At 37.0% G+C, this 25,547-nt stretch overlaps 1 protein-coding gene across 1 annotated transcript in view; it reads left to right on the forward strand.

Annotated features, from left to right (window-relative positions):
- RASGRP1 (RAS guanyl releasing protein 1) overlaps window positions 1–23,202 on the forward strand; it is a 36,530-nt gene extending 13,328 nt beyond the window's left edge. Inside the window, exons 3-15 of the mRNA XM_027708981.1 lie at window positions 4,547–4,652; window positions 6,322–6,384; window positions 8,844–8,975; window positions 10,022–10,175; window positions 14,044–14,217; window positions 14,978–15,094; window positions 16,776–17,051; window positions 19,180–19,260; window positions 19,869–19,973; window positions 20,829–20,938; window positions 21,547–21,691; window positions 22,400–22,436; window positions 23,021–23,202. Of these exons, the coding sequence (XP_027564782.1) occupies window positions 4,547–4,652; window positions 6,322–6,384; window positions 8,844–8,975; window positions 10,022–10,175; window positions 14,044–14,217; window positions 14,978–15,094; window positions 16,776–17,051; window positions 19,180–19,260; window positions 19,869–19,973; window positions 20,829–20,938; window positions 21,547–21,691; window positions 22,400–22,436; window positions 23,021–23,187 (1,667 nt within the window). The 3' untranslated portion in view covers window positions 23,188–23,202. The remainder of the gene's footprint in view (window positions 1–4,546; window positions 4,653–6,321; window positions 6,385–8,843; window positions 8,976–10,021; window positions 10,176–14,043; window positions 14,218–14,977; window positions 15,095–16,775; window positions 17,052–19,179; window positions 19,261–19,868; window positions 19,974–20,828; window positions 20,939–21,546; window positions 21,692–22,399; window positions 22,437–23,020) is intronic.
- Window positions 23,203–25,547: the final 2,345 nt, after the last annotated feature.

Raw genomic sequence — 25,547 nt, forward strand, 5'->3', positions numbered from 1 at the left:
TTGAGGGAGTTTAAAAGAAGTTGTTCATGTTCTTAGTAGCTTAGTCACTGATCACGTGATGTCAGTGCTCTGTGATTCACTTCTGATTCATTTCAAGTTGTACACCAGGTAATACAGTTGGAACCTGCTTATGAAATAAAGACAGTGTTCATGAAATAAAGGCCTCTTAGACCTAGCAAAGCTAACTTTTCCTTCTTGCAAAATTCATTTCAGTTAAGGAATGCCATCCTTGGCATTCCTACTATTGCCTTATCATCGTGAGTGGAAGGGAAGGTCTCAGTACAACAATCTTGTCTATTGAACATACTCTTTCTGTTAAGTATATTTACCACAGAGTTGTGGACATCAGGACCTGGTGAAAAGCAGGTAGTTTGCTCTTAAAGTATTACTTACTAATTCTTGAGTGATTTGTTTCTCTAAAGTATTCAAGGAACAAGTGATACTTCAGTTATTTCTATATCATGGATTACAAGGATTACACTAATTGGATATGCAATAGAGTGGCTGATGGGCCTAGATTAAATGTTCTTATCCTTGTGTGTTCTGAGTCTCATATAAGAAATGGAACTTTTGTAATTGTAGTTTTTAGTGGCTTTGTGTTACTACATAGATAATAAAATATTTATCATTACATGTCTGTGCTTTCATTCATGGAGTTAAATGCTGGAGAATTATATTCAACTCCTGCTTTCTTATTTGTTTCAGAGAATATTTATTATAATCTTAGTACAATAAGGGAATTTACAGAAGTAAAAGCATGCAAGCAGTTGGTTATTTGTATTTTGCTGCAGTGAAACAAAGCTAAGGCTTATGCAGTATTTTGCAGCTTTCTTGAAGGTAAATGGCCTAACTGAAACACACCCATTCCACTTTATTTAGTATTCACTCTGTGGTTTTGCTCACCGGCTGTGTGGTTAGAAACAGATATACAAACGGAAATGAAAATGAGTCGCAAAGTTTTAAAACGAACTGCTGGAGGTTCACGAGAATGCTGCAGAGGCAGTCAGAGGCACTCATGCAACACAGTCAGGACAGCCCTCTTATTGGCTCCACCATTTGCACAAAGATGCTTTACCATAACTTCTGTTACTTCCTTACATACAGCTCTTGTTAGCAAGTTAGCTCTTCAAAAAGTAGTGACCTTGTGGTCAGTGTTGTGGAAGATCCAATGACAGCTCTGAAACCGAAACTGAGCTGGAATGTCTTCTCACCTAAGGCCCATTAGGGCTTTTTGAATTACGAATTTGTTATATGCAAATGGAAGAGAAATCAGACTGAATATTTTTCTTTTAGTATTTTTCTTTTCTATTTTCTTTATCATGGTGTATGTAGTTGAAAAGTGCTTAATTTTAAATTGGGCAGGAAGATGACATTAAATATACTGCACGTTTGTAAAATTGTTTGCTGTTACAATCAATTCCATGCAGGCTTGCTGTTCAGTGCTGAACTGTGCTGGTAACCTTTAGGTTTTTTTGCTGCATAGTGTTTATTTTGGTTTTTAAGCCATCACTAATACAATATTTTTTCTTTGTAGAGGTGAGCCATTTGGTTGGGTGAGAGAATGCATAGCTCAAAACCTAGTACTGCTTTAATATGTGCAAAATAATGGCATGTCATTGCAGTGAAGTCTACCTCTGTTGCAAGATAATTAGATTTGGATGTAGTGAAGCATAAATACACTTTTATTATGCAAGAAAATACCATAAATGTGTTGATCTACGTACTAATAGTATGCAGAACATGCTAGTTTTTTCGTGTCTTTGTGAAATGGAAAAGGTAAAATGGAAGAGAGATCTTCTAGAAGACAGAAATTCGATTTGGAACCTGGTGCCAAGTGGTACCTGTGTTATGTCATAACAGAGGATTTTGGAATACCCACAGTGAAAGTGCAGGGAAAGAGTTATTTTTTGTCTTTGTCATCTGAAAATGATCTATATGGAGCACTTATGAAAAGCTGGTGATTTAATTACATCTGTATATTCTTAATAATATGTGTGCATGTAACCATTTGGCTTCCAAGTTAAGCATATACTGAACTACTTTTCTGATTAAACAGGAGCTATTGGATGGAGGTTCTGGCAGAACACCAAGTTTTGTAAAATGCATGAAAATTAATACAGGCCTCTCTGTGCAAGGCCTAAAATAATTGTACTCTTCCTGAAGACACTGGTACAAAATGCCAAATATTAAAGGCCTGAATATGTATTGATTCTTCATGTCCCAGCCTTCCTCGGCAAGTTTCCTACTTCTCTACCTGAATAATTTGCTGTTTTGCCCTCAGTGCTCATGCTGTAATACCTAGGCAGTTTATATCTCAGAAGGATTCTTCCAGGAATAAATATAATTATGTGCGAACGCAAACAAGGAACGCATAAACTTTGGTTCATGCTATTAAACTGAGAACTTGTAGCATAAGCCAAAAGGCAGATCAAGAACTTTTTATTACTTGGGGTCTACACGGCTCTCATTTATGGGGCTGTAGGAGAGGCAGACTTTCCCCTCGCCTGTATTGCTGAATGTGGAATTGCTCCTTACAATTAAGTGTAACTGCAGAAGGCAACTTCAGAAACTAGTGTCTCATGTTCAGTGTTGAAGGTCACCTGATGCGTAAAATTCTCATCCTGGGCTTGCTAGTGCTGAGCAGTTGCTGCTATTCATATAGTCTCTGCCAGAATTTACTGTTCAGGATTTTTTTACTTGTCTTGTCTGAGAGGATGGCTGTAATAAGATATTTTGTTGTTTGTGTTAATTGTACTGAGTTTCCTGCAAACTGACTATGCTTTTGCTAGAAGAGTGAAGTTACCCATACCAGTTATATGATACGCAGCATGTCCTCTGCTTTCAGGACTCCAAACAGTCAGCTAAAGCAATAACTTCACTTGTGAACTTCAGATCTAGGCCCTTCTGTGTCACCTTCTTACTAAACTTCGTCTACTTCGTATGAAATAAGAGTCAGCCTATCTTCCAGTTTAAACTAAATTTGATGGAAAGATAGGAATACCAAAGAATGTGTGGAAGAGAGACATACAGATAAGTGCCCACATTGATATAGGAGCAGCTGTGTGAGCCCAGACTTGGTTTGATTTGATCTGCTTTCTGGCCAGGCAGCCTGGAGTCAACCGCAACATGTATTGCTTTTGTGTAACTGATAGCTTTAAGCATGGCATCATTGTGAGGAAGAGAATGAAAAGACTTTAAGGGGAGAGTATAGTTATAAAGGGCATGAGTGGGATCGTTGTGGAATGAGGAACAGAGAAGACAGATCCGGAGGAAATCGGGTTTCATTAGTTCTACCAGAGATCCTATGTATTGCTTAAAAGGAAGGGCTTGGACTCTGGGGTTCTCTCTTCACATTCGGTACCTTCCTGTAGAAGGGCATGGAAGTTCTTGCTCAATAACTAATGGGGATTATCTTGTTTTGCCAATGGGCTAAATTTAATGTTCTTTTTTGGTGATGTGCAATTTAAAAGTGACTTTTCTCCCCCTTACCTGGTAATAGATGCTATTTTATATCTTGCAAATCTGCTGTTTCGCATCCCTCTTCCATTTTGCCCTATTGTGCATTGCTTCTGTATCTTGTTCCTGTTACTGCTTTTTTTAATGGTAACTACATTTATCCTAATAGAGATTAATGCGTTTAAAATTATTCAAAAAGATAAATTTTCTTTTCCATTTGAAAGACTGTCTAACTCCAAACTACTTAGGTTCTCATGACAGGCTGTAGAAGGCTGTAAATATTCATCAGTTAATGTTTACAAACACTTTCACTAGTGTTTTTGTTACAGAAATGGAAACATTTTTAAGTGTTCTGCTACATTTGATGTCCTTGATCTTTTCAGAATATGAAAAAACCCCCACATGACCCAGAAGACAAGTAGTCTAAAAACCTTATTCAACTGAAATCCTTGTAATGCATAGTTGAAGGAGATGTGTAGGACATTTAGGTCCATCACAGGGAGTATGCATAGGTAAACCTCTGGGCTTCCTGCATACGTTGTATCTCATTCCATGAGATATTGGTGCATCTCGATATAGATCCCAACCTGAGTGTGTACTTTAGTGCTATGCATGTCATCTGTACAAAAAGCCTCACAAACACTTAAGAATATTGCTGTTCTGTTTGATAAGTTCAGTCATGCCACCGACTCATAGGGATCATTAACTGAATTCTTTTGCTCTGCAATTCATTAATTTGTTTCAAAGTTTATACTCATATACCTAAAGCTAAGGATTTAAATGCATCGCTGGGCTTAGATAATTTTGTATCATTATCTGGATATTTTGAATTTTTTGAGACTTTTTTATTTGCCTTTTTCTTTTTTCTTTTTTTTTTTTAAGGGTCTTCCAAACCTGGTAGTGAAATATATTTCTTGTTAAATAGCTCTCATCAGAAAAATAATTCAGTTCCTAAGTTAGTAAGTTACTGCTATTTTTGACATAGCGTATATGAACAGACCTAACTAGAATTAGGATTCTGAAAAAGCCTCTTATAAGTTGTTCATTGGAGGTATAGCAAGATTTCAATATGAATACTTTTTTTTTTCAGATTTAGAAGGAAATGCATATCAAAACAACCAGCTGCTAAAGATAATTCTTGCCATGCATCAGTTTATCATCTCATCTGCAGACATGCTTCAGAAACTCATTGATCTATATCCTTTGTAATATTCACCTACTGTTAAGGTAATACTTGATAGCCTTACAAGTTTGAGACGGGTAAGCAGAGCATATTTACTCTATGAGTGTATTACTGTACCACTAATTAAACAGTACACTTGTTCTTTACATTTTTTGTTTGTATGGTGTGGTTTGTTTGGGTTTTTTTGTGTGTCTTTTGGTTTAGCTTGTCGTACATAGAGCAAAAAGATGAAACTCCAATTCAGGTTTTAAGTAGGATAAATCACCCTCTGTTGGCTGTAGAGGGAATATCTATAAGGTGTTAGGTTAATGTAGGCACGTCAGTTAGGTACTGTAAACCTGGGCCCAAGTTTCAGATCTGTTTCTCTCTCTGTCCTCCGTACAAGTCAAAGAGCAAAGAACAGAAGTGTATCATCTGGATATGAAAATTTTCAACAAAAATTATTTCTCTCACACACACTCAAAATTACAATGCACTGAAATAAACCATAAGCTTTTCCTTTCTATTTCTTCCCATTTTGAGGTAACTGCCTAGACTCATACACCTGTGTTTCTGGGTTATTAGATTTTTCATAACGTAGCTGCTAGATTGTGTTAACAATACTAGCCTTTCTTAGGAATCTTTAATTGTGGGATATGTTACCTGTCTCTTTAGCTTTACAGAATGTTTACTCCTAATTATATGAGCACAGTACAGGCAGGAGACCTGTCGTGCTTAGAATCCACAGCCATTTTTGGTTCAATTTAGAGAATCCTTTCTTTCCTCAAACTGTGTCTAACAGGCATTTATTTATTCAAATTGGGGCCTTTCAAAATATTTGGGAACTTACTCAGACCTCACCAGTTCTATAGTCAGCCTGATGTAAGCATACAATATGGTCGGTTAAATTGTGGATGATATGTCCCCTCAGTTGCTGTAGATTTAGGCTGCAGTTACTTTCAGTCAGACTGTGAGAGGATCCACAAGGTATTTTCATTACATTATGTTTTCAGACATGAAAATGTGTGTGTCGTCTACATCAGAAGAATCAAGACATGTGTAATACATTTTCCATGTGTATTTTCCGTGTCTTCAACAGACATCGGTGACAATATCAAAACATGTTTTATAGAGCTAATAGATGAAAAATATGGGTGTTTCTTTCCAGTTATCACATCAAGTCAAATGAAAACTGTTGCGCAGCGAGGTAGGTAAGGTTACTACGGAGAGGCATGTCACATTTTGCTCTACCATTGTATACAACTGGTTATGTTTAAAAGAAAATAACATCTTTCTTTTAAAAGCTCCAGTGAGTTGTAATTAGCTGAAAAGGATTTCTTCCTAAATGCAGTGATTCATAAATTTGGTATTACTGTTTCAAATTTTAATGAGATGTGCAAGTGCATGAGCTTTATTAGAAGTTGTGAGACATGTTGCAAATAAACATGAAGAAAACAGAATTGTTTCACTACTTAACACTACTCAGTACTTGGGTAATTGCATCAATATTACTCATAGTAGTCATAGTTGCAATAAACTTTGGTAACAACCTTGGCTTATACTTAGTATACAGTTGTGTAATAATCTGTTATTATATGACATCAGTAGAATGATTCCTATTGCTTACAGGTTGGGAAGTATCAAGCATGTTACATTTCATATCGTATGTGAATGGATGTGGTTTTCCTTAAAAGTTTTTCTACCTATCTTAATGCTTTAGAAAATAACTCCTCCATGCTGTGTGTAAAGATATGCTATTTTGTGAGGTAAGTATATTCTTGGTTGGTAGCTATTAGTTTGCAGCCATCCATGTGCCATATGTAAATATGTTTGTGCATATTTTAAGTTGACATTAAAAATAGAAACAGGTATTCTGCTTCAGCTTTCCAAGGTTCATTTTAGCAGCTTTACACAAAAAGGCCCACACAACTGGCTTTGAGATGTGCTTGAGTCAGCGCGTGAGTTGTTGGGTCACAGCTTTGGACAGAGTCTGTATGAATCTGAATCTTAAACATCCATGAAAATTGTCAGTGCTCAGGAATTGGTAGCATTGTATCTAATATTATTATGTAGGTCTATTAAAAATGAAGTGGGATATTGCAGATATTTTTATATTAAGCAAAACTCTGTTACATTTGGTAGGTAATTCTCCTTAGTAATTCTACTTAGTCACTTGCAATGATCCTGGAACACCTTTTGGGGTTTTTTGTTTTGTTTTTTCTTTCATTAAGTATAATAAAGTTTGATATCTCAGTTTAAAGAAAACAGAAGAGAGGAAAAAAATGCAATTGATTGATGATACTCTTTTTTACACCAAAAGGGAAATAATTAGTAACAGGAAAGGAGAATTTGTTTTAAATTGTGATGATTTTATTATCTCAGAGCAAATTATTGGTTATGTTAGAATGCTTTAGTATTGTATGAGATATGGTAACATTTTTGCTTGTAGGCAAATTCATACATGCATGCATCCATAAGAACTTGCATTTCCGTTTTTCCAACAAGCACAGATTTTTACATGTCTAGTACTGGGTACTGGGTCTGGCTGGAATGGAGTTAACTTTCTTCCTAGCAGCCCCTATGATGCTGTGCTTTGAATCTGTGAGTAAAACACATCAATGTTTTAGCTATCACTGAGCAGTGGTTGCACAGCATCCAGACCAGTTTCTCACTCTGCCCCCACCACAGTGTAGGACTGGGGGGAGCTTGATGTTGGGAGGGTATACAGCTAGGACAGCTGACCTGAACTGACCAGAGGAACATTCCATGCCGTATAGCATCGTGCTCAACAATAAAAAGTTGGGGGTAGTCATTCCAAAGTTCCTGTTTCTTGGATACTGGCTGGGCATCTTGTGTGAGACGGTGTTTGCCTTTCCATCACTTCCTTGGTTTTTCTTTGTTTGGCTTTTTTATTGCCTTCAGTTATTAAACTGTCTTTATTTTGGCCCACACATTCTTCTCACTTTCACCCTTTCTGTCCTCTCCCCCATTCTGTTGCAGGGGAGAGAAGGGAGTGAACGCCTGAGTGGGTATTTAGTTCCTGGCCAGGGTCAGCCTACCACAAGTGACAAGTCACATCTAGGAATTGAAATATAAAATATATGACTAAAACAATATGAATGCCCCACAATGAAAACTATAGTTCTCTGAAAAGATTTTGTGCATGTGGGACTGAATCACCTGTAAACTATTAAATAGATTTTATTAGTAAATTTTTGTGCCTACCATAGTGTGCAAGTTTGGAGCTGGCTTCCTGCCAAGTCTCTGAAACTTGACAACAGAGTCTCCTTCCCAGAGAGGGAAGGAAAAAAAAACCAAGTAGCCAAAGGTCTAGCAAAAATATATATATTTTACGTATAAAACAGAGATATACAATGAGAATTATATATATGAATCTATGACCCCAAATAGCTTCCCGAAGGGAAGAGGGGGGAAGGGAGAAGGGAAAAGGATAAAATAGGGTGAAAAGGGACAAAACCAAAACAGATCTACACGATCTAAAAGCCCGGCAACCAGCAAACTGAAAGATTGGTAAGAGCTCACCACTTCCCTTGAGAGAAAGCAGTACGTCTGGACGCAGCCCAGCACTCTCCCCTCACGCATGGCCGATAGCAGCAGTTACTGTAGGCCTCAGCTCCGGATAAGCCAGACCAAAACAGGGACCACCGTTCTCCAACCTCCCCGGAAGAGAAGAGAGCGAACTCTCTTATCAATGCCTTATTTATACCCCAGGTTACGTAAAGGAATAGCATGGAATACTTCCTTGGTCACCTTCCTAGTTCCTTCCTGGTTACCAGCTGGTTTCCAGGAAGGCCTAGACTGAAACCATCACACATAGTCATCATGTCTGATGTACAGACCAAATAATCTCAAGTTTTAAAGGAATGCAGAAAATCTAAAAGTTCATGAAGGAAAACTCAGCATGCATATTATCTAGATATATAGTGAAACTAGAAATTTTGATATTGAGTTTATTGCAAACATATATGTAGTATAGTGCTGTACAGCATTGAGTCAGATAGTTTCTAATTTGTTTTAGCCTTGAAACTTTGATTTTTGATAAAATCAAGGTAGCCTAGCAAAAGCATCTAAAAGCAAGATTTATCCCCCAAAGTTGGTAAAGAAGTAATACAACTTGTAAACAGGAGCACATATCTAAATTTCAGCCTTACTGATGTTAGAACAAAACATGTTTGTGTGTTTGTGTGTTTTAATTGTGCAATAGGTATTGGATTACAGAGTTCTGGATTATGTTCAAAATGGACTCTAAACTATCCACAACTATGGAGGAATTTCAAGAGCTGGTTAGAGCTAATGGTGAGGAGTTACACTGTCGTCTAATTGACACATCTCAAATGTGAGTGCCAAAGTCTGAATATGCTCAGAAAACAAACTTTATCTCTGAATTGTCTTTATTCGAATATAATGTCTCTCCTGAGTCATATGTATCTATCCTTAGAAAAGTTTATACTTCATTACAGATGAAATATATATTATGTAGTGGAACAAAATGCATTCCAGGAATGGCTTAGGTTGAATTTAGCTACATCATAGACTTTGTGCTGATTCTCTATGCTACCAAAGTTTTAGTCTATCCAGGGAACTTAGAAAACTTGTAGAGGCCTAACGATTTTGGAAGATCACTTGAAGCCAATGAGGAGCAAACAATTTGATTGGATAACAGATGAGGTAAAAAAGTGTGTTTATATTTTAGCACCAAATGTAAAGAGGATATAGATTATTACACTGAGTGACTTTTGATACTGTTTTATATGATTTTAGTTATAAAATATTTGTCCTATCAAGAATAAATCCTACAGCTATACATCATATAGTTCTTTCTTGGGAAGAAAACTTTCCCTGTTATATGAGAGTAAGATAGATCTGTGGAACTGTATAACAGTGTGAATTCATACTTTGGGTGGAAATGGACAGGCTAAAGCAAAGCAGAATTTGGCATACATTTTATATCTGGTTATGAAAGAGGATATTTCATTTTTCAAATCCAAATAAATTTCATTACTCCATGGGTGAATAGCAAAGGGGGACAGTTTATACTCAGAGGCTGGTCGAGAAAATCTGTAAGAATTATTAAATGGAGGAATGCTGGATGTGTTCAATGAAGATAAAGTCACAGAAAGCTGTTCTGGAAATGCAGTACTGAATCTCATGCTGTTTAGTAATATAATTGTATTGTACTTAATGTGCTACATCAATACAATAAAGATTAACAATAATATTTTTTCATATAATCTCTATTGCAGGAAAGGAGCTTGCTGTTTTTAAATTCTAATAATTCACTTTTTATTGCAGTAAGGCATGAAAGCAATGTTACCTTTGTATTGGGGAAACAGGGAAATTTTGCTCTTCAGAAAATAACTCATGATAATTCTGTTTTAAAAGCAATTCTAGGGATTGGTCTAGAAAGCTGACACAGCGTGTAAAGGCCAACACCAGTAAGAAACGGAAAGTCTCACTTCTTTTTGATCACCTTGAGCCAGAGGAGTTGTCAGACCACCTTACCTATCTTGAATTTAAGTCTTTCAGAAGAATAACAGTAAGTGATTAATTTTTATCTATTTATGTATCTATCCATTTATTTATTTATTGTAAGCAAAGATGGGAAAGACATAGAAAATATGGCAGAGAGGTAGTATTACAAGATTAACTCTGCCGCACAAGCTGTTGACAAGCCGAGTCTGTGTCCAGACTCTTTTTTGTTTTACTAGTGTTGAAGGTGGACAGTGGAACTTAATTCTGAGTATGTACCCTTTTGCTACAGCCATTTGAGAGAGGAAGAGTGAACCTGAAGTGTGGAACAGAATCAGGGCAAGGTCAGTTGGAAGGAAGAGGAGTAAACCTTCTTCCAAATCCAGGATCTTCTTCCAGAGAGTCTCTTTTTGTTAGAACAAGTGATGTCATTCGGCATAGGAACAAGTAGCCTCCTTTGACTCAAATCAGTAATCAGGCTGAAATGGGATGAAGGAAACCTGGAATATTCTCCTAGAATGGTAACTCTCTGTGGCTATAGGGAACAGTGCAACATTCCTGTGTAGTGACTAATGGACTTCATAGAAGCTGTCCACTGCACTCTGCTTGCCTTTTTTAATTGTGCGTGACAAAATAAAAGGGACTTGGGGGTGCTGATCGACAGGAGGCTGAACATGAGCCAGCAGTGTGCTCAGGTAGCCAAGAAGGCCAATGGCATCCTGGCCTGCATCAGGAACAGTGTGGCCAGCAGGAGCAGGGAAGTGATCCTTCCCCTGTACTCTGCATTGGTGAGGCCACACCTTGAGTATTGTGTTCAGCTCTGGGCCCCTCAGTTCAGGAAGGACATTGAGGTGCTGGAGCGGGTCCAGAAAAGAGCAACGAGGCTGGTGAAGGGACTTGAGCACAAGTCCTATGAGGAGAGGCTGAGGGAGCTGGGGTTGTTTAGTCTGGAGAAGAGAAGGCTTAGAGGCGACCTCATCACTCTCTTCAACTACCTGAAGGGAGGTTATAGCCAGGCGGGGGTTGGTCTCTTCTCCCGGGCAACCAACAATAGGACAAGGGGACATGGGCTCAAGCTCTGCCAGGGGAGGTTTAGGTTGGATGTTAGGAAGAAATTCTTTACAGAGAGGGTTATCAGACATTGGAATGGCCTACCCAGAGAGGTGGTGGATTCACCATCCCTGGAGGTTTTTAAAAAGAGATTGGATGTGGCCCTTAGTGCCATGATATAGTAATTGGAGTTGGATCAGGGGTTGGACTTGATGATCTTGGAGGTCTCTTCCAACCCTACCTATTCTATGATTCTATGATTCTATGATAAAGACTAGAGATAAGAAAGCACTTTAGAAAATGCCATTTTTTAATGTAAGGGGGGGTAAAAATTTTATTAGACAAGCTTTCAAGTACACAAACAATTCTTAAGGATTTGTCTCATTTATGTTTTTTTTCATTTGATTTGTTTTCTCAGCTATGTTTGTAGCTGATAAGATGCAAACTTCCCTATGCACCTTGGCTTCACTTGCATCATTGTATGCTACAACATTACCTCTATTCAAAACTGATACAGTTCACACATGGAAAAGTGAATGTGAGACCAAAATCTAAGATGGTTATGAAGTCAGTGTGGTGATAAGAGTGAAAGCAGAGTGGGCTTTTTAGTGGGTTTGTTATTGTTGTTGTTATTCAGTGGGTTTTGGAGATTTTTTTGTAACACTACAATTGAAGATGAACCGTTGCAAGGAAAAGGTCTCTTAATAGATGGTGGAAGATTTCACAGTCATGTGTTAGTGTACTTTATTTTGAGCTAACACTACATGACTCTATGTTTTGTGTTAAATTCAAAAAGCTGTAGAACCAGTCTCATGCACAGATTGCTGCCTGTAGGCAGTAATAATATGCAAAGCTTATATAACTGTTAACATTTTCAAGCTCTGTGCAGGTATAAGGTAATTAATGATTACTGAGTATAATAAATATGATTTTAGTCAGTGTCAGATGTGTCACATGGTTCCAAAAGTTACATACATATATACATTTTATATGCAGGGTTTCTGCATGTGTTTTGGTATAAATTGAGTTCACCAAGTCTTCAGATCAGAAAATAATGTAATTAATAAATGTGTAATTAATAAATAGCTATATTAATTACATTTTCACAGAATGTGTTCATGATATGGTGAGTCACAGAATCCTTTTATTCTTCTCACATGGCACCATTTACTGGGAGAAAAGCTGCAAATGACCTGCTGTGTCATTAGTCTCAGAAATAACTATTTCAAGGTTTGTTCCTTTCAAAGTCAGAAAGGAATACTTGATCCCCTGAACATACCCAGCACACAGTAAAATCTTGCGTGAGACACCATGTATCTTGCAGCAAATTAAAATGAAGAGCGTGGTGTTCACAGAGTAATGACTGCAGGCATGCTGGTTCTTGGAAACCATTTTAATTTATAGTCATAAAATACAGGGACACTACATTCTTCCTAAGAATCTGGATCCTGCATTCCTGTTGAGGCTCTTAAGTTAATCATTGCAATAACAGACATGCATTATTTAAGTACCTGAACTTTACCATATCTGCCACTAACAATCTTGTTACAACTAACCTTATTAATAAATTTGTGCACCAAAATGATTTCAAAACTTTCAAATAGCAGGTTAGATGTAAATTTCTTCAGCATTGAAAAGAAAATTTTTTCTGAAGGAGACAGCTGCTGAGAACAACATATAAACTGATTCATAATTGTACTGAAACAGCTATGAAGTCTATAATTATGGAGTCAGATATTGAAAAATTATCTATCTGTATAAAGTAGATGCTTAAATTTCAAGATCCAGCCAAACATGGCTGGAGTTCAAAATTCAAACAGTAATTGTTGTAATGTAAGTACCATGTAATCTCAGAGACAGCTCTACTTATTAATGTCAATTTTTCTTCATTTTTAATTTAATAAGAGGACATAATAAGCTGTCATATATGCTTTTAAACTGTTAATAGTTCTTATTAAACAGATAGAAAAAAATATAAACTCATGAGAAAGTGAGAGAGGGAGAGTAAGAAACTAACACCAGCCTGATGTTTCCTTAAGGATCAAAGCCATTCAGCATATTCCTGTGGCCTTAAGAAAGGAATATATTTTTTAGGAATTATGTTTTTGGTAAGATGTTAGTATTAGAGGTGATAGTAAAGAATGAATGTATAAATCCTGTGTCACGCTTTCTGATTATTCAAATTCTTGTGTATTTTTGTTAATGGATAAACCAAGAGAATGGATAAACATTGCATTAACAAAAGCAAATGATTGGTTCTCTTTGATCTTAAAGGGAAGAATGGCTTAAAAAAAATCTATGTGTCACATACAGGTATCTACTGAATAATTTTAGATTGTCTTAGTTAAATAAGGGAATCTCACAAGCTGTATTAAAAATACCAAGGCTTCTGTAACTCTCATTCTTAATGGTCTTATCTCAGTTTCATATTAATCTCATTGAAATTGCTTTTTGTATTAATGTAGCTTAATTTAGAAGTGTGCCTTAGCTACATAAACTGAACACTGAACTCCCTTAAACTAATACTGACTTACTAGATTACACTTTAAATTCAGTTTAACCTTCCCTATAGAAGCCTAGACTCAATGAATCTATGAAGCCACTGAAGCTGGAAGGAAAGCCCCAATTCTATTCATCCTAGGGTCTATAAGAGCCAAGGCTCCAGACATATGGCAAAAAGATGCTTTCAGCTAATTCAATTAGTTGAAGTCTCTGCTTTGAACTGAAAAAAAACTTTTACAAAGCAAAGATTTCATTCTTATGGATATTTAAGGTATAAAATATATCTTTTATATTTCATTTGAAAAGCAGCCTTCTGCACACAGATCACAAGGTACATGAAACTGTACATGAATTTTCATTTGCGCTTCTTTTGTTTGTTTAAGTTCTCAGATTATCAGAACTACATTGTGAATAGTTGTGTGAAAGAGAATCCAACAATGGAAAGATCAATTTCTCTTTGCAATGGTATCTCTCAGTGGGTGCAGCTAATGGTTCTCAGCAGACCAACACCACAGCTTCGGGCCGAAGTGTTTATCAAGTTCATTCATGTTGCACAGGTCAGTTAAAATCTGACATGTTTGGTGCTTATTTTGTCTTTCTCTGATACCTTTATATTTAGATACCTTGATAGCCTATTTTTTTGCTCTTCCCATGCTACTACTGTGGAGACAACTGGGAGTGTTGGCGCTGGCCTCCTGGTTCATATACACCACATGCGTATTTGTGTATGCTGTGCTGTCAAATCAAGTATTCAGATATTACAGTGTCAGGGCACCAGGACTTTCTCATATTCATTGTGAGAAAATAGAAAACTAGAAAAAACTGAAAAACTAGACTTGCTTTAGAACCAGCAGGTGAGATTCCAAGCAGTGAATGGAAAGCTGTACCTTTCCAATGCATGAATCACTCCCATGCCTTTGGCCATAATTAAAAACATTCCACTAGAAACGCCTTTCCAGATAAAAGCAGAGCTACAGTCCTATTAATATTCTTTGCGTACTAATTCAGCTGTAGTCATAACCAAGATAATACAAATGTTTCTTGGTTGTGGTGGACTATGGGAAGAGGGAGAAGTACTGAGGAAGTACTTTGAAGACTTACTGTATCTGCACATTTAATATCTGATTTAATAACAGTAGGATAAGTCCATGTTACACCCAGTGAAATCACAATTCATTACTAAAATACATGAAGTCAAATGGCACAAAACTTGTAAGACTTCAGAGTAAGACAATAGAGGAAATATAAAATTTGTGTGCACGTTGAATGACTCAAAACTTTTAATAATAAATACTGATTTTTTGTATGTCAACACAGAAGCTCCACCAGCTGCAGAATTTCAATACATTAATGGCAGTGATAGGAGGTCTCTGTCACAGTTCCATTTCCAGGCTTAAGGAAACAAGCTCATGTGTGCCTCATGATGTAATTAAGGTTGGTATTGCTTCTCTAAGTTTTACAAATAAGATAACCTTTAACTTTTTTGTCATTGCACACACGAAAAGCAGCCTTGCTTCATTGGATAAGATGAAAAGACAGAACAAAAATTCCTTGGGTTTTTATTTGTCATTTCATCTCTACATCACCAGTTACTCCTACCCTTCTTCCAACTCCAACTTTCTTCAAGACTTGTATAGACTCTCTAAGGTTTCTCTTTTAATCCTTAGATGTGACAAGCTGCATTTTCATGTATATGCAGTAGTATCAAATAGCATTTAAAAACGAAAACAGAAAATTGGATCCTAGAACATTTGAGAACAAAACTATTGTCATTCATAGCAACATTGACCATCTTGAGTCTGTGAGAGCTCTTCACTTTGAGTTTAAAACTGAAAGGACTGGTCTTGTTCATCATATCTTTCCCAGTGACGGATTTTATCTAGTTCAGACTTAAACAAATTTAGCCCTAATACACACATTATAATACAGTGGAATGTTAGGAATCTTCTTTAATTTCCAGGTAAATTCTTGTGAAATACAGATGTAAGCTACTAAAAATGTGAACAAAAGCATATTTTTTAGCAATAAAATGGCTTCTTAAGAGAATAAGTTACTTTATTATTTTATTTTGTCTAGGGCCTGAAAGATTTTGTGTAGGTATCTAATGAGCATGTTTTGATCACTGTATGATCAACTTGAATAACAGTGCATACCTGGAGTATAGACCTGAAGTATGACCTCCCACTGGTAATGGTTGCAGCACTCAGAATCTGTAAAATCAGTTAGCAAGGTTATTTTATAAACATGTCGTTTTTCACATTTTGTCATTATACAGACTACATGTGTGTGCATCATTTGAGTAACTTTTTGTATCAAGAAATCATATACAAGCACTAACAGAAAGCAGGTAAAAACAGGCTGGTAATTAGTGACTTCAGAACACATTTTAAGGTTTAACTATAACACAAAGTTTGTAAAGGTTACAAATCAAGGGGTTTGACAGGAACTTCCCAAAGAAAACATTGGTCCGTTGATTTTATAATGTTAAGAGTCAATTTTGTATTTCTATAGTATTAAACAAGGGAAATATTCATACTGCTAGACTGAAGATTAATTTAGCCTTTGCAACAAACCCAATATATTGTTTCTAATTCATGGAAGAATTTTTCTTCAAAGCACAGATGCGCCACCTTGAACCGTAGTACAAGTTCTGATCACACTGCAATGGGATGATAGCACAGCATAGGCTTTCTCTGCCAAGACTTTTCCAGCAATTCCAGCTGGTGACATGAAAGTCAGAGAAGTGCATTCCACATTTTAAGGTGCAGATGGATGCTTTTGTGAATGTCAGAGAGCTTGTGCTTATGCGTTAATTGCATACAGATCCCCTTGATTTGAGAGGATCTTATTTCTTTCCATTTGACTAAATGGGGAATGTAGGGAGACCAGCATTATAGATTAGGCTGTAGAATAACTAGCTATAATTATATATTAGTACTTAGATTAGAGGTATAGGAAATCTAGAATATCCAGATTTCATTTAAAATTTTAAAGTCTGTTTCAAGAATCATTGCGAGTAAACTCCTTCACAATAACATGGGAAGTTCTTGTGCTGTATGACAAAAAAAGAAACAGTAACTAGTGTTGATTTTTTTTGTTTTCCTTTTATTTTTAGGTGTTTAATGAAATGACAGAACTGCTTTCATCCTACAGAAATTATGATAGTTACCGACGGGCCTATAACGAGTGCAGTAACTTTAAGATCCCAATCCTTGGGGTCCACCTGAAAGACTTGATATCACTTTATGAGGGCATGCCAGACTACTTGGAGGACAAAAAAATTAACATATACAAACTATACTCTTTGTATAACCACATAAATGAGCTGATACAACTCCAGGAAATGCCACTTCCCCTGGAGGCTAATATGGACCTTGTTCATTTGCTTACAGTAAGTCTGTTACATTAAATAAATACCTCCATTTAAAAATTTCATATACCTCTCAAACAACTAAGTAGAGAATTCCATTAATTAATTAATTATGAATACTAATATTGTAAGATTTTTTTTCCTTAAAGAGAAATGTACAGTAATAGAAGAGAAAAAGCTGCTGATACTGATTTATCTGTCAGCAAGAGCAGAGGTGCCAGTATGCTTCTAATTATTTCTATGAGGGAAGGAATTGTTTATTTCTGCTTCACTATAGTAGTGTGCGCTCTCTGTACTTTCAATAAAGAAGTGCTCTGAATCCTCTTCTGATTGAGCCTAAACAGGGAGAAAGACAGAAAGCTTCCTTAGATGCACCCTGGAGGCAGAAGATTGCATACAAATATTCCTTGTGTTGAAAATACCAACTTTCACATAAAAGTTCAGTCCCTCAAGATACCACATCTCCAGCCAGGTTTCTTCTGGTACTTAAAAAACTGACATAGTTGTTGTATTACTCTTCCAGTCATATTCTAGTCAGTGCTATGCTACTAAAAAAACTGATACTACCTAGGACATCTGTTACAACAATAGTTTTAACTTCTCCTAGTAAGTTAAAATACTACCTTTTATTAAAATAGTAAATCCACCTTTTGGTTTCTCAGTTTTGTTTAGCCTTGACAAGTATCTCAGCTTGGAAAAACTAAATAGTCCACTTCCTCTTTCTGGTTATAAGCCCTGTTTCAGGAAAAAGCTAATAGATAAAAATGCTTATGTGCCTGAGGTTATTTGTTACCTCTGGGAGCACTCTTGTGTGAAATTAAGCACAGGTGTCCAAGGCCTGAAATAAAGCAATGTGAATTTCTTACTTCTTCTTGCTATTTGTTTTAAATGTTTTGTCTGAAATAATACTGTTTTTTTTCTTTTAAATAATGTTTATAAAAATGGCTATTACAAATATGTAGAACTTAGGCCACAATTTCATACAGCTATATATGACAGGATGTAATTGAAAAGAAATACTTTCTTTCAGTGCAGGAGTTTCTGAAGTTCTAATACTCTGGGGCAAATAATTTTTTATTTTTTTCCTGATTTTTTCAACAGTCTTCCTCCTTCTTCTGTTTCCTTTACTCATATGCCTTCCCATTAACAGGCAAATCAGTATGAAGAGGTATTAGTAATCCCATACATAAATCATGAGAGAAGTAGCATAGCATTTGGACTTTTGCTTTTGAGTGTCAGAAACTACTTTAAGATTTCCCCAAGAATCTACAATTACTGACTATTTTTAGTACAAAAGTAATTTTTGCAGTTGTTCACAGGAAAGTTACTGCATATCTGGAACTTGAATAAGGCTATTCATTGAATAAAATAGCTTATTCTTGTTTCTTAATTTATATACTTATGACTGCAGCAATTTTGACTCTGTAAAATGTTTACATTTTCTTTGGACTTGTCACACATTGAGGCTCATAACACATTTACACCTGGCTTTCTATTGAAATATTCAAAAACTGTCATGTTACCACTCTTCATCTTAGCTTGAAATTTGTTTCCAGTCTTTAAAATATTTGCTGTACTATTTTCCAGGACACATGCAAAAGCAAAGCTAAATTTGGTAATATTTACCCAGGTATAATGTTCTTCCCTTTACACATAACTGCTGTTGACAGCTAAATGTTCTCACTAAATATATCCTAGTCCATCTTTTATCCTCATCTTATACTTAGCTCAACACAGTCACATGTGACATGTTTAAACAAGAGTTTTCTGAGAATTTGAGACGACGGACAGTTTCACTGGAATGGTGCTTTTGTACTTAGCTGCACAGTAGACCACTCGAATATTATGGGAGTGACAGTTTTTTTCAGGTTATGTATTAACTGACTGCTAATTATGCCTGCAGTCACTTGCTGTGCTAATGACTGTAGCAGTGTAATGTTACAGATGTCCAGATAATGGCAATAGCAGTCTGGAATGTAGAATTGTACTCATTTCCAATCACTGTGAACACCTGTGCAGCTCAAGTGCACTCTTCTAGGTGCAACCTAAATTAAAAAATAATGCACCAAAAAATATGAATGCACTCCAGAAACAAGTTTATAAAGTAGTACCAACTGTTTTGGAATTAAACTAATATGTTTGTTTTCAGCTGTCCCTTGATCTTTACTACACAGAAGATGAAATTTATGAGCTTTCATATGCACGAGAGCCACGAAGTCACCGAGCTGCTGTAAGACTCTTAGCAAAAGTTTTTTTATGAGTAATGTAAATTTTATCCCTTGTGTTAATTTAATTTTGTTTTAATTTATTTTATGCTAAATTGAAAGCATTTTAGCCTTATACACTGAGTGAAGCATAAATTATTTGACTGATGATTAAGTGTAAGCTAGAATGCATGGGAGAGTTGACACCATATCAGGTTTTATAATGTGAACACAAAGACAAATGAAGATAATTGTGTAGAGACATAACACCAGTCTCAGTCTTGGCAGTTGACACTCTTTCTTTCAAATAAAGAATTCTTATATGATTCAAATGATGAGACCTATGAATGTTATATGGTAGTTTTGTTCCTGTTTTATAAATATGGAAAAGATGGTGATTTTTCAGGGCTGCCAGTGAACTGTGACAATTTAAGGAATGACTGCTGTTTTGAACAGTTCAGGGAAGAGCTTCCTCTGAAACACCATGTAACTATCGAAAGTATGATGTCAGGTCCAATAGGTCATTTCTGCAGTCCTGTATCACATAGTCCACTGTCACAAATGACAGAAGTGTAATACTGTAATACCACTCTTTCTATGTGGTACTAATAAAGTTCCATTTAATTTATTTCAGCCTTTGACACCCTGCAAACCACCAGTAGTTGCAGACTGGGCCTCAGGAGTGGCCCCAAAACCTGATCCAAAAACCATCAGCAAACATGTTCAGAGGATGGTAGATGTAAGTAAGGTTGGCCCATGTACCTTACGTATCAGTCATAGTCTCAATCTCTAGGTATGAAAAGATACAGGGATGGGAAAAAATAATGAATGCATTCAAAGTGGTGCTGAGCTTGTGAGCACTTCTGTCCTCACAAATAGATATTTTTGCCTAGCTGTAAAAAGCAGCAATGGCCAGTGAGGCACAGATGGAAATTCCTTAAATGGCTGAGAAGCTAGCGGGAAGTGTGAATGCTGGTTTGTATAGTTCCAGAGTCACTCTTTCAAGCAGCCAGGGACTCAATTTCTAAAGAGTTTGGTTTTGCATGCCTGCTTCATCTCTTTTCTTTCTAAGAACTTCTAATATTGTGAAGCATGCTTTGATACGTGCTATTTTGGAATGTATTTCTAAATCTGACTTGGTTTCCTCCTTGCCTTAGGGCCAGAGACAAACAGTAATGCATTCCACAAGTGGAAACGGGTGTCTACCTGACAATACTGTCATATAACTGATTTTCTCATAACATTGACTTGATAAAATAAGCTAGGCAGCTACACTGATTTGGCTACAGAAATCATCACTGAGAGCACTAATTGAGACCATTAATACAAGTTGTATATGTGGGCCTGGAAAAAGTGATCTTAAAGCAAAAGTAAAAAAGAACACTCCAGCTTGTGTTGACTTGATGTTTTGCTGCAAATGAAGAAATCATAATTCTTCTTTAGTTTCAAGCAAAAAAAGAAATTAAGACTGTTGCACTGTTTAATAGACACTGGGAGAAAAAGAGAGAGGAAATCCATAAATAATGTAGAGACTTTCTGAAGCGGTAATTCAGACCATCCTCATTATAAACTATTCTACTATTACCTTGTGCAGTCTGTCTTCAAAAATTATGACCATGATCAGGATGGATATATCTCCCAGGAAGAATTTGAAAAGATAGCTGCCAGTTTTCCATTCTCATTTTGTGTAATGGCAAAGGACTGGTGAGTATCTGCTTATCAACTTTGTAGCATCTGTTTTGGGAGGGATTTGGGGGGTTTTGTGTTTAAATTGTATTTCTAACATTAGGGTGGTAAAAGCATCCTCTTCATGCACAAACAGAAGTGAAAACATGACTGACAAAAGCATTTTCTAAATGTGTTGTGAATGACATCTTCAAGGGCTTACAGCAGTGGTAACCAAGCTGATTTAGAAGGAAGAACAGATAATAGAAAAAGAACTATTTTTTTTAATATTCAGTATATACTGCAAAAGATATTTTGTAAGATAAAGCTGTCCCTAAAAAATAGATAATTGGCAAATGTATATTTTTATAAAATTAGGAAAATTTTTATTAACATATTAAAGCGTAAAAAATTACAATAGTGATTATTCAGATGCTTAATATGAAGTAGTTTTGAGGTTGCATGACATATGCAGATATTCCATTTATCCTTACAGTCTGCATTTTAAATGTGTAGATAGGGTTCTGTATATTTTGGGAACAATTTTACGCCCATTAAACTACTGCTAGTATGTGAACAAAGATATATTTAATTCTCCTTATGCTTTTAACAAAATATATATCTCAAAACTTTTTTTTTTCTTTCAGGGAAGGTCTGATTAGCAGGGATGAAATAACAGCTTACTTTATGAGGGCTAGCTCAATCTATTCCAAATTAGGACTTGGCTTTGCTCACAACTTCCAAGAGACCACTTACTTAAGGCCTACTTTCTGTGACAACTGTGCTGGATTTGTAAGCTTTCTTTTTAGTAAATTATGTTAACGTTATTTGGAATAATGCCTTTTTTCTCTCATAATCACCTTGTGTCATATACAGAAATGGATCTATGTAAAACATCAGTGAAGCTATATAGAACATCAGACTTGTGTCTGTGTAGCTGTTTAAGGTATCCTTTACACCCCTCTTGGCAGTATACTAGTATCTCTTTAAACATGGGTCATACCTTGGGGTGTTTGGTTGTGCACCAAACACAGTCTCAGGCAAGACTTCCAAATCCAGAGCCTTCCACCCCACGGGGCTGATAGAACTCATGTTCTTACACAGACATAACATGACCCCTGCCTGTGGCACAGAAAGATTTAATAAAACTGACTGTCCTGCCAATCTTCTGTTCAGCTGAGATCAGACAAGGGTGCTGAGATAGAAGAATTCTCCATCTACTCCAGCTCCACAATTTCTCAAGGGGGCTATCAGATCTGCTGATGTGTTCATTAGAGACTAGATCAAAGTATTTTGCTTGTGATTGAGGAACACACATGAAATACTCTGTTTACCTTATGTAAATAGTTCAGATTTTGACCTTACCATTAAAAGTGCAGGAAAACAAGATATTCTGCAAGTGCTCTGATCTTAGAAAAGAGTGGAGCTTTTAGTGTATTTTTATATTTGGAGGTATCAAACATGCAGAGAAATATATTAATTTGTTTGTTTGAATTTTAGCTATGGGGAGTCATTAAACAAGGATACAGATGCAAAGGTAAGGTACTTTATACTTTGTTAATTTTAAACTATAATTGATAGTGAATGGCAAAAACCCCTGATCATCCTGCGATCCTTTGCTGTGTCTATGGACCTATTTAATCTGACCTCTCAGGGAGGAGAAGACTGATTCAAGAATGGTACAACAGATGGTACAGAAGAAATGCAAAGATGAAGGAACTTGTAAATGACAGCTCTAATGCTTTGCAAGACATCACTGAATTTAGAGGGTTTGGGAACAGACCCTGGGGCACAAACATCAACAATCTGTGAATACTGTGCAGCACATTACCAACATATATTTTGTAGTTTTCTTCTTCATCTGCTTTCTCTGCAACTCCTGCAGTCAGAAGACTGTTGTGACTGAATATTGCCATTCTATATTTTCATAATGAAAGGGAGTTTCAGATGTATATAGTAAAGGGATGTCATTGATCTGTTTACCAGATGTATGTTGTTACAGGTAACGTACGTAGAGAACACTAAAGGTTTCGTGCTTCCCAGGGAGCCAACACAGTGTGAGAGCTAGCTTAGATGCTACACCAGAGCCACTGAGTCACGTAAACTTTGTTTTGTTTATAGACTGCGGAATGAACTGTCACAAGCAATGCAAAGACCTGGTTGTGATAGAGTGCAAGAGAAGACCCAAAACTTCAGTTGCAGACAGCAGCCCAACATCTGCTCTTGCATCAAGCCTCTGCCCAGTAGGAGTCAAAGAGCAATTCCATGGTAAGAAAAGATCACATTAAAAAGATCAAAAGATCTAGATAATCTTTCCCTTGCTCCTTTTTTTTTTAAGCTGAGTTGGTACAGCATCGTTTTAGGTTTTGTTAATTAACTGCAGTGTTTTATCAACATAGAAACTAGAACCAGGTGTGAGTTCGTATCAAGTAGCACCATTGCAGTTCTAGGCTGAATAAAGATGGACTCCCTTTCTGGGAGATCTCTTGTCACACTACGCAATGTATGGTACACAAATTCCACAAAAAAAAAGAGTACATCTTCTGCCAGACTCTCACAAGAACTAGATGCCATGACCAGAACAGCTGACAGGTTCCCTTAACTGTCTCACCTTGTGACAAGCAGGTCTTGTTTTTTAGCACTGTTGTAACATTGACTGTCGCACTGTTATAATTCTGACTCAGATTTTAATGTGGAGTTTATAAAGTCAGTTTACTTATATATTTGTGTGATGGGAAAGCCAAGATGTTGTCTTTATTTTTTCCACTTTGGCAGGTGAATCTGTAATTCCTCTCCATCCGTCCATTTTTCACAGAATCAGAGATGAAAAATCTACACCTCTCTGTTCTTTTCTCCTTGTATCAAACAAGCTGTATAAACATTTCATATTGTGTATTACCATGTAGGCTCCCAAAGGAGTAAGTGTTGTCCTTGAAAAAGAACAGGCTATGTTTGTTTTAATTTTGATCTTGATGTTCCAACTCTCTCCATATTCACTTTCTTTGAATTTCTCTCCTGCTCTTTGCCTATATCTAATATTCTTCAAATCTGCTTCCTGCCACTTTGATTATCAATCTTTTCTGTTGTACTTAATATTCATACTCCTGGATTCAGTCTTAGTTTTCCTATTAGCACTTACATGAAGCTCAGTGTGGTCAATTTCTCTTGACACTATGTGCATCTCTATGATTGCACCTGCAGCACTATGTAATAACCAGCTCAAGGGATGTCATGCTTATAGAGACTGAAATGTAGTGTGTGGCCTGGTCCATCACCACCCAGTACACCAGAATGTGGTACCTCTCAACACTATGTCATGTCAAAGCATGAGAATTCAGGTCTAGATTGAGGATGTACAGATAAATTGCTCATCCATATCCACATTTAATTCTCCAGAGCCTGAAGCAGCTACTGGACTGCTTGTTCTTTCCCCTCGTGCCTGAACATACAGTCTTACTCTGCTATCTTCCCAACAATAGAAATTACTGAAACAGGTCTTTTTAAAATCCTTTAATCACATCTTTTACCCATGGCTTCTACCATTGTGGGTTTACCCTCCCCCTGTTTTTACTTTTAATCGCAAAAGTAAAAATATTTTAGGATGACATATACAAAAGCAGGGTAAAATTAAAAACCACAATTATTTCACTTTATAAAGTGGGTAATTTGTATCTTAGAATCATAGAATCAGCTGGGTTGGAAGGGACCTCTGAGATTATCAACCACTGTGGTTACTAGACCATGGCACTAAGTGCCACATCCAGTCTCATCTTAAAAACCTCCAGGGACGGAGAATCCACCACTTCCCTGGGCAGTCCATTCCAATGCTTGATTACCCTCTCTGTAAAGAATTTCTTCCTAATATCTAACCTAAACCTCCTCTGGCACAGCTTAAGACCGTGCCCTCTTGTCCTACTGCTGGTTGCCTGGGAGAAGAGACCCACCCCCACCTGGCTACAACCTCCTTTCAGGGAGTTGTAGAGAGTGATGAGGTCTCCCCTGAGCCTCCTCTTCTCCAGACTGAACAACCCCAGCTCCCTCAGCCTCTCCTCATAGGGCCTGTGCCCCAGTCCCTTCACCAGCCTCGTTGCTCTTTTCTGGACCTGCTCCAGCACCTCAATATCCTTCCTGAACTGAGGGGCCCAGAACTGGACACAGTACTCCAGGTGTGGCCTCACCAGCGCTGAGTACAGGAGAGGAATCACTTCCCTGGTCCTGCTGGCCACACTGTTCCTGATCCAGGCCAGGATGCCATTGGCCTTCTTGGCCACCTGGGCACACTGCTGGCTCATGTTCGGCTTCCTGTCAATCCAAACTCCCAGGTCCCTTTCTGCCTGGCTGCTCTCCAGCCACTCTGTCCCCAGCCTGTAGCCCTGCAGGGGGTTGTTGTGGCCAAAGTGGAAGACCCGGCACTTGGCCTTGTTGAACTTCATCCCCTTGGAATCAGACCATCTCTCCAGCTTGTCCAGGTCCCTCTGAAGAGCCCTTCTGCCTTCCAGCAGATCAACACTCCCCCTCAACTTGGTGTCATCTGCAAATTTGCTAATGGTACACTCAATCCCCTCATCCAGATCATTAGTAAAGATATTAAATAGAACTGGGCCCAACAATTAAGGAAGATAATTAATGAAAATCAGAAGCAAAAGAA

Source organism: Neopelma chrysocephalum, unplaced genomic scaffold, assembly GCF_003984885.1.
Source record: "Neopelma chrysocephalum unplaced genomic scaffold, ASM398488v2 Primary Assembly neopelma1_24, whole genome shotgun sequence".
Classification (NCBI taxonomy): Eukaryota; Metazoa; Chordata; class Aves; order Passeriformes; family Pipridae; genus Neopelma; species Neopelma chrysocephalum.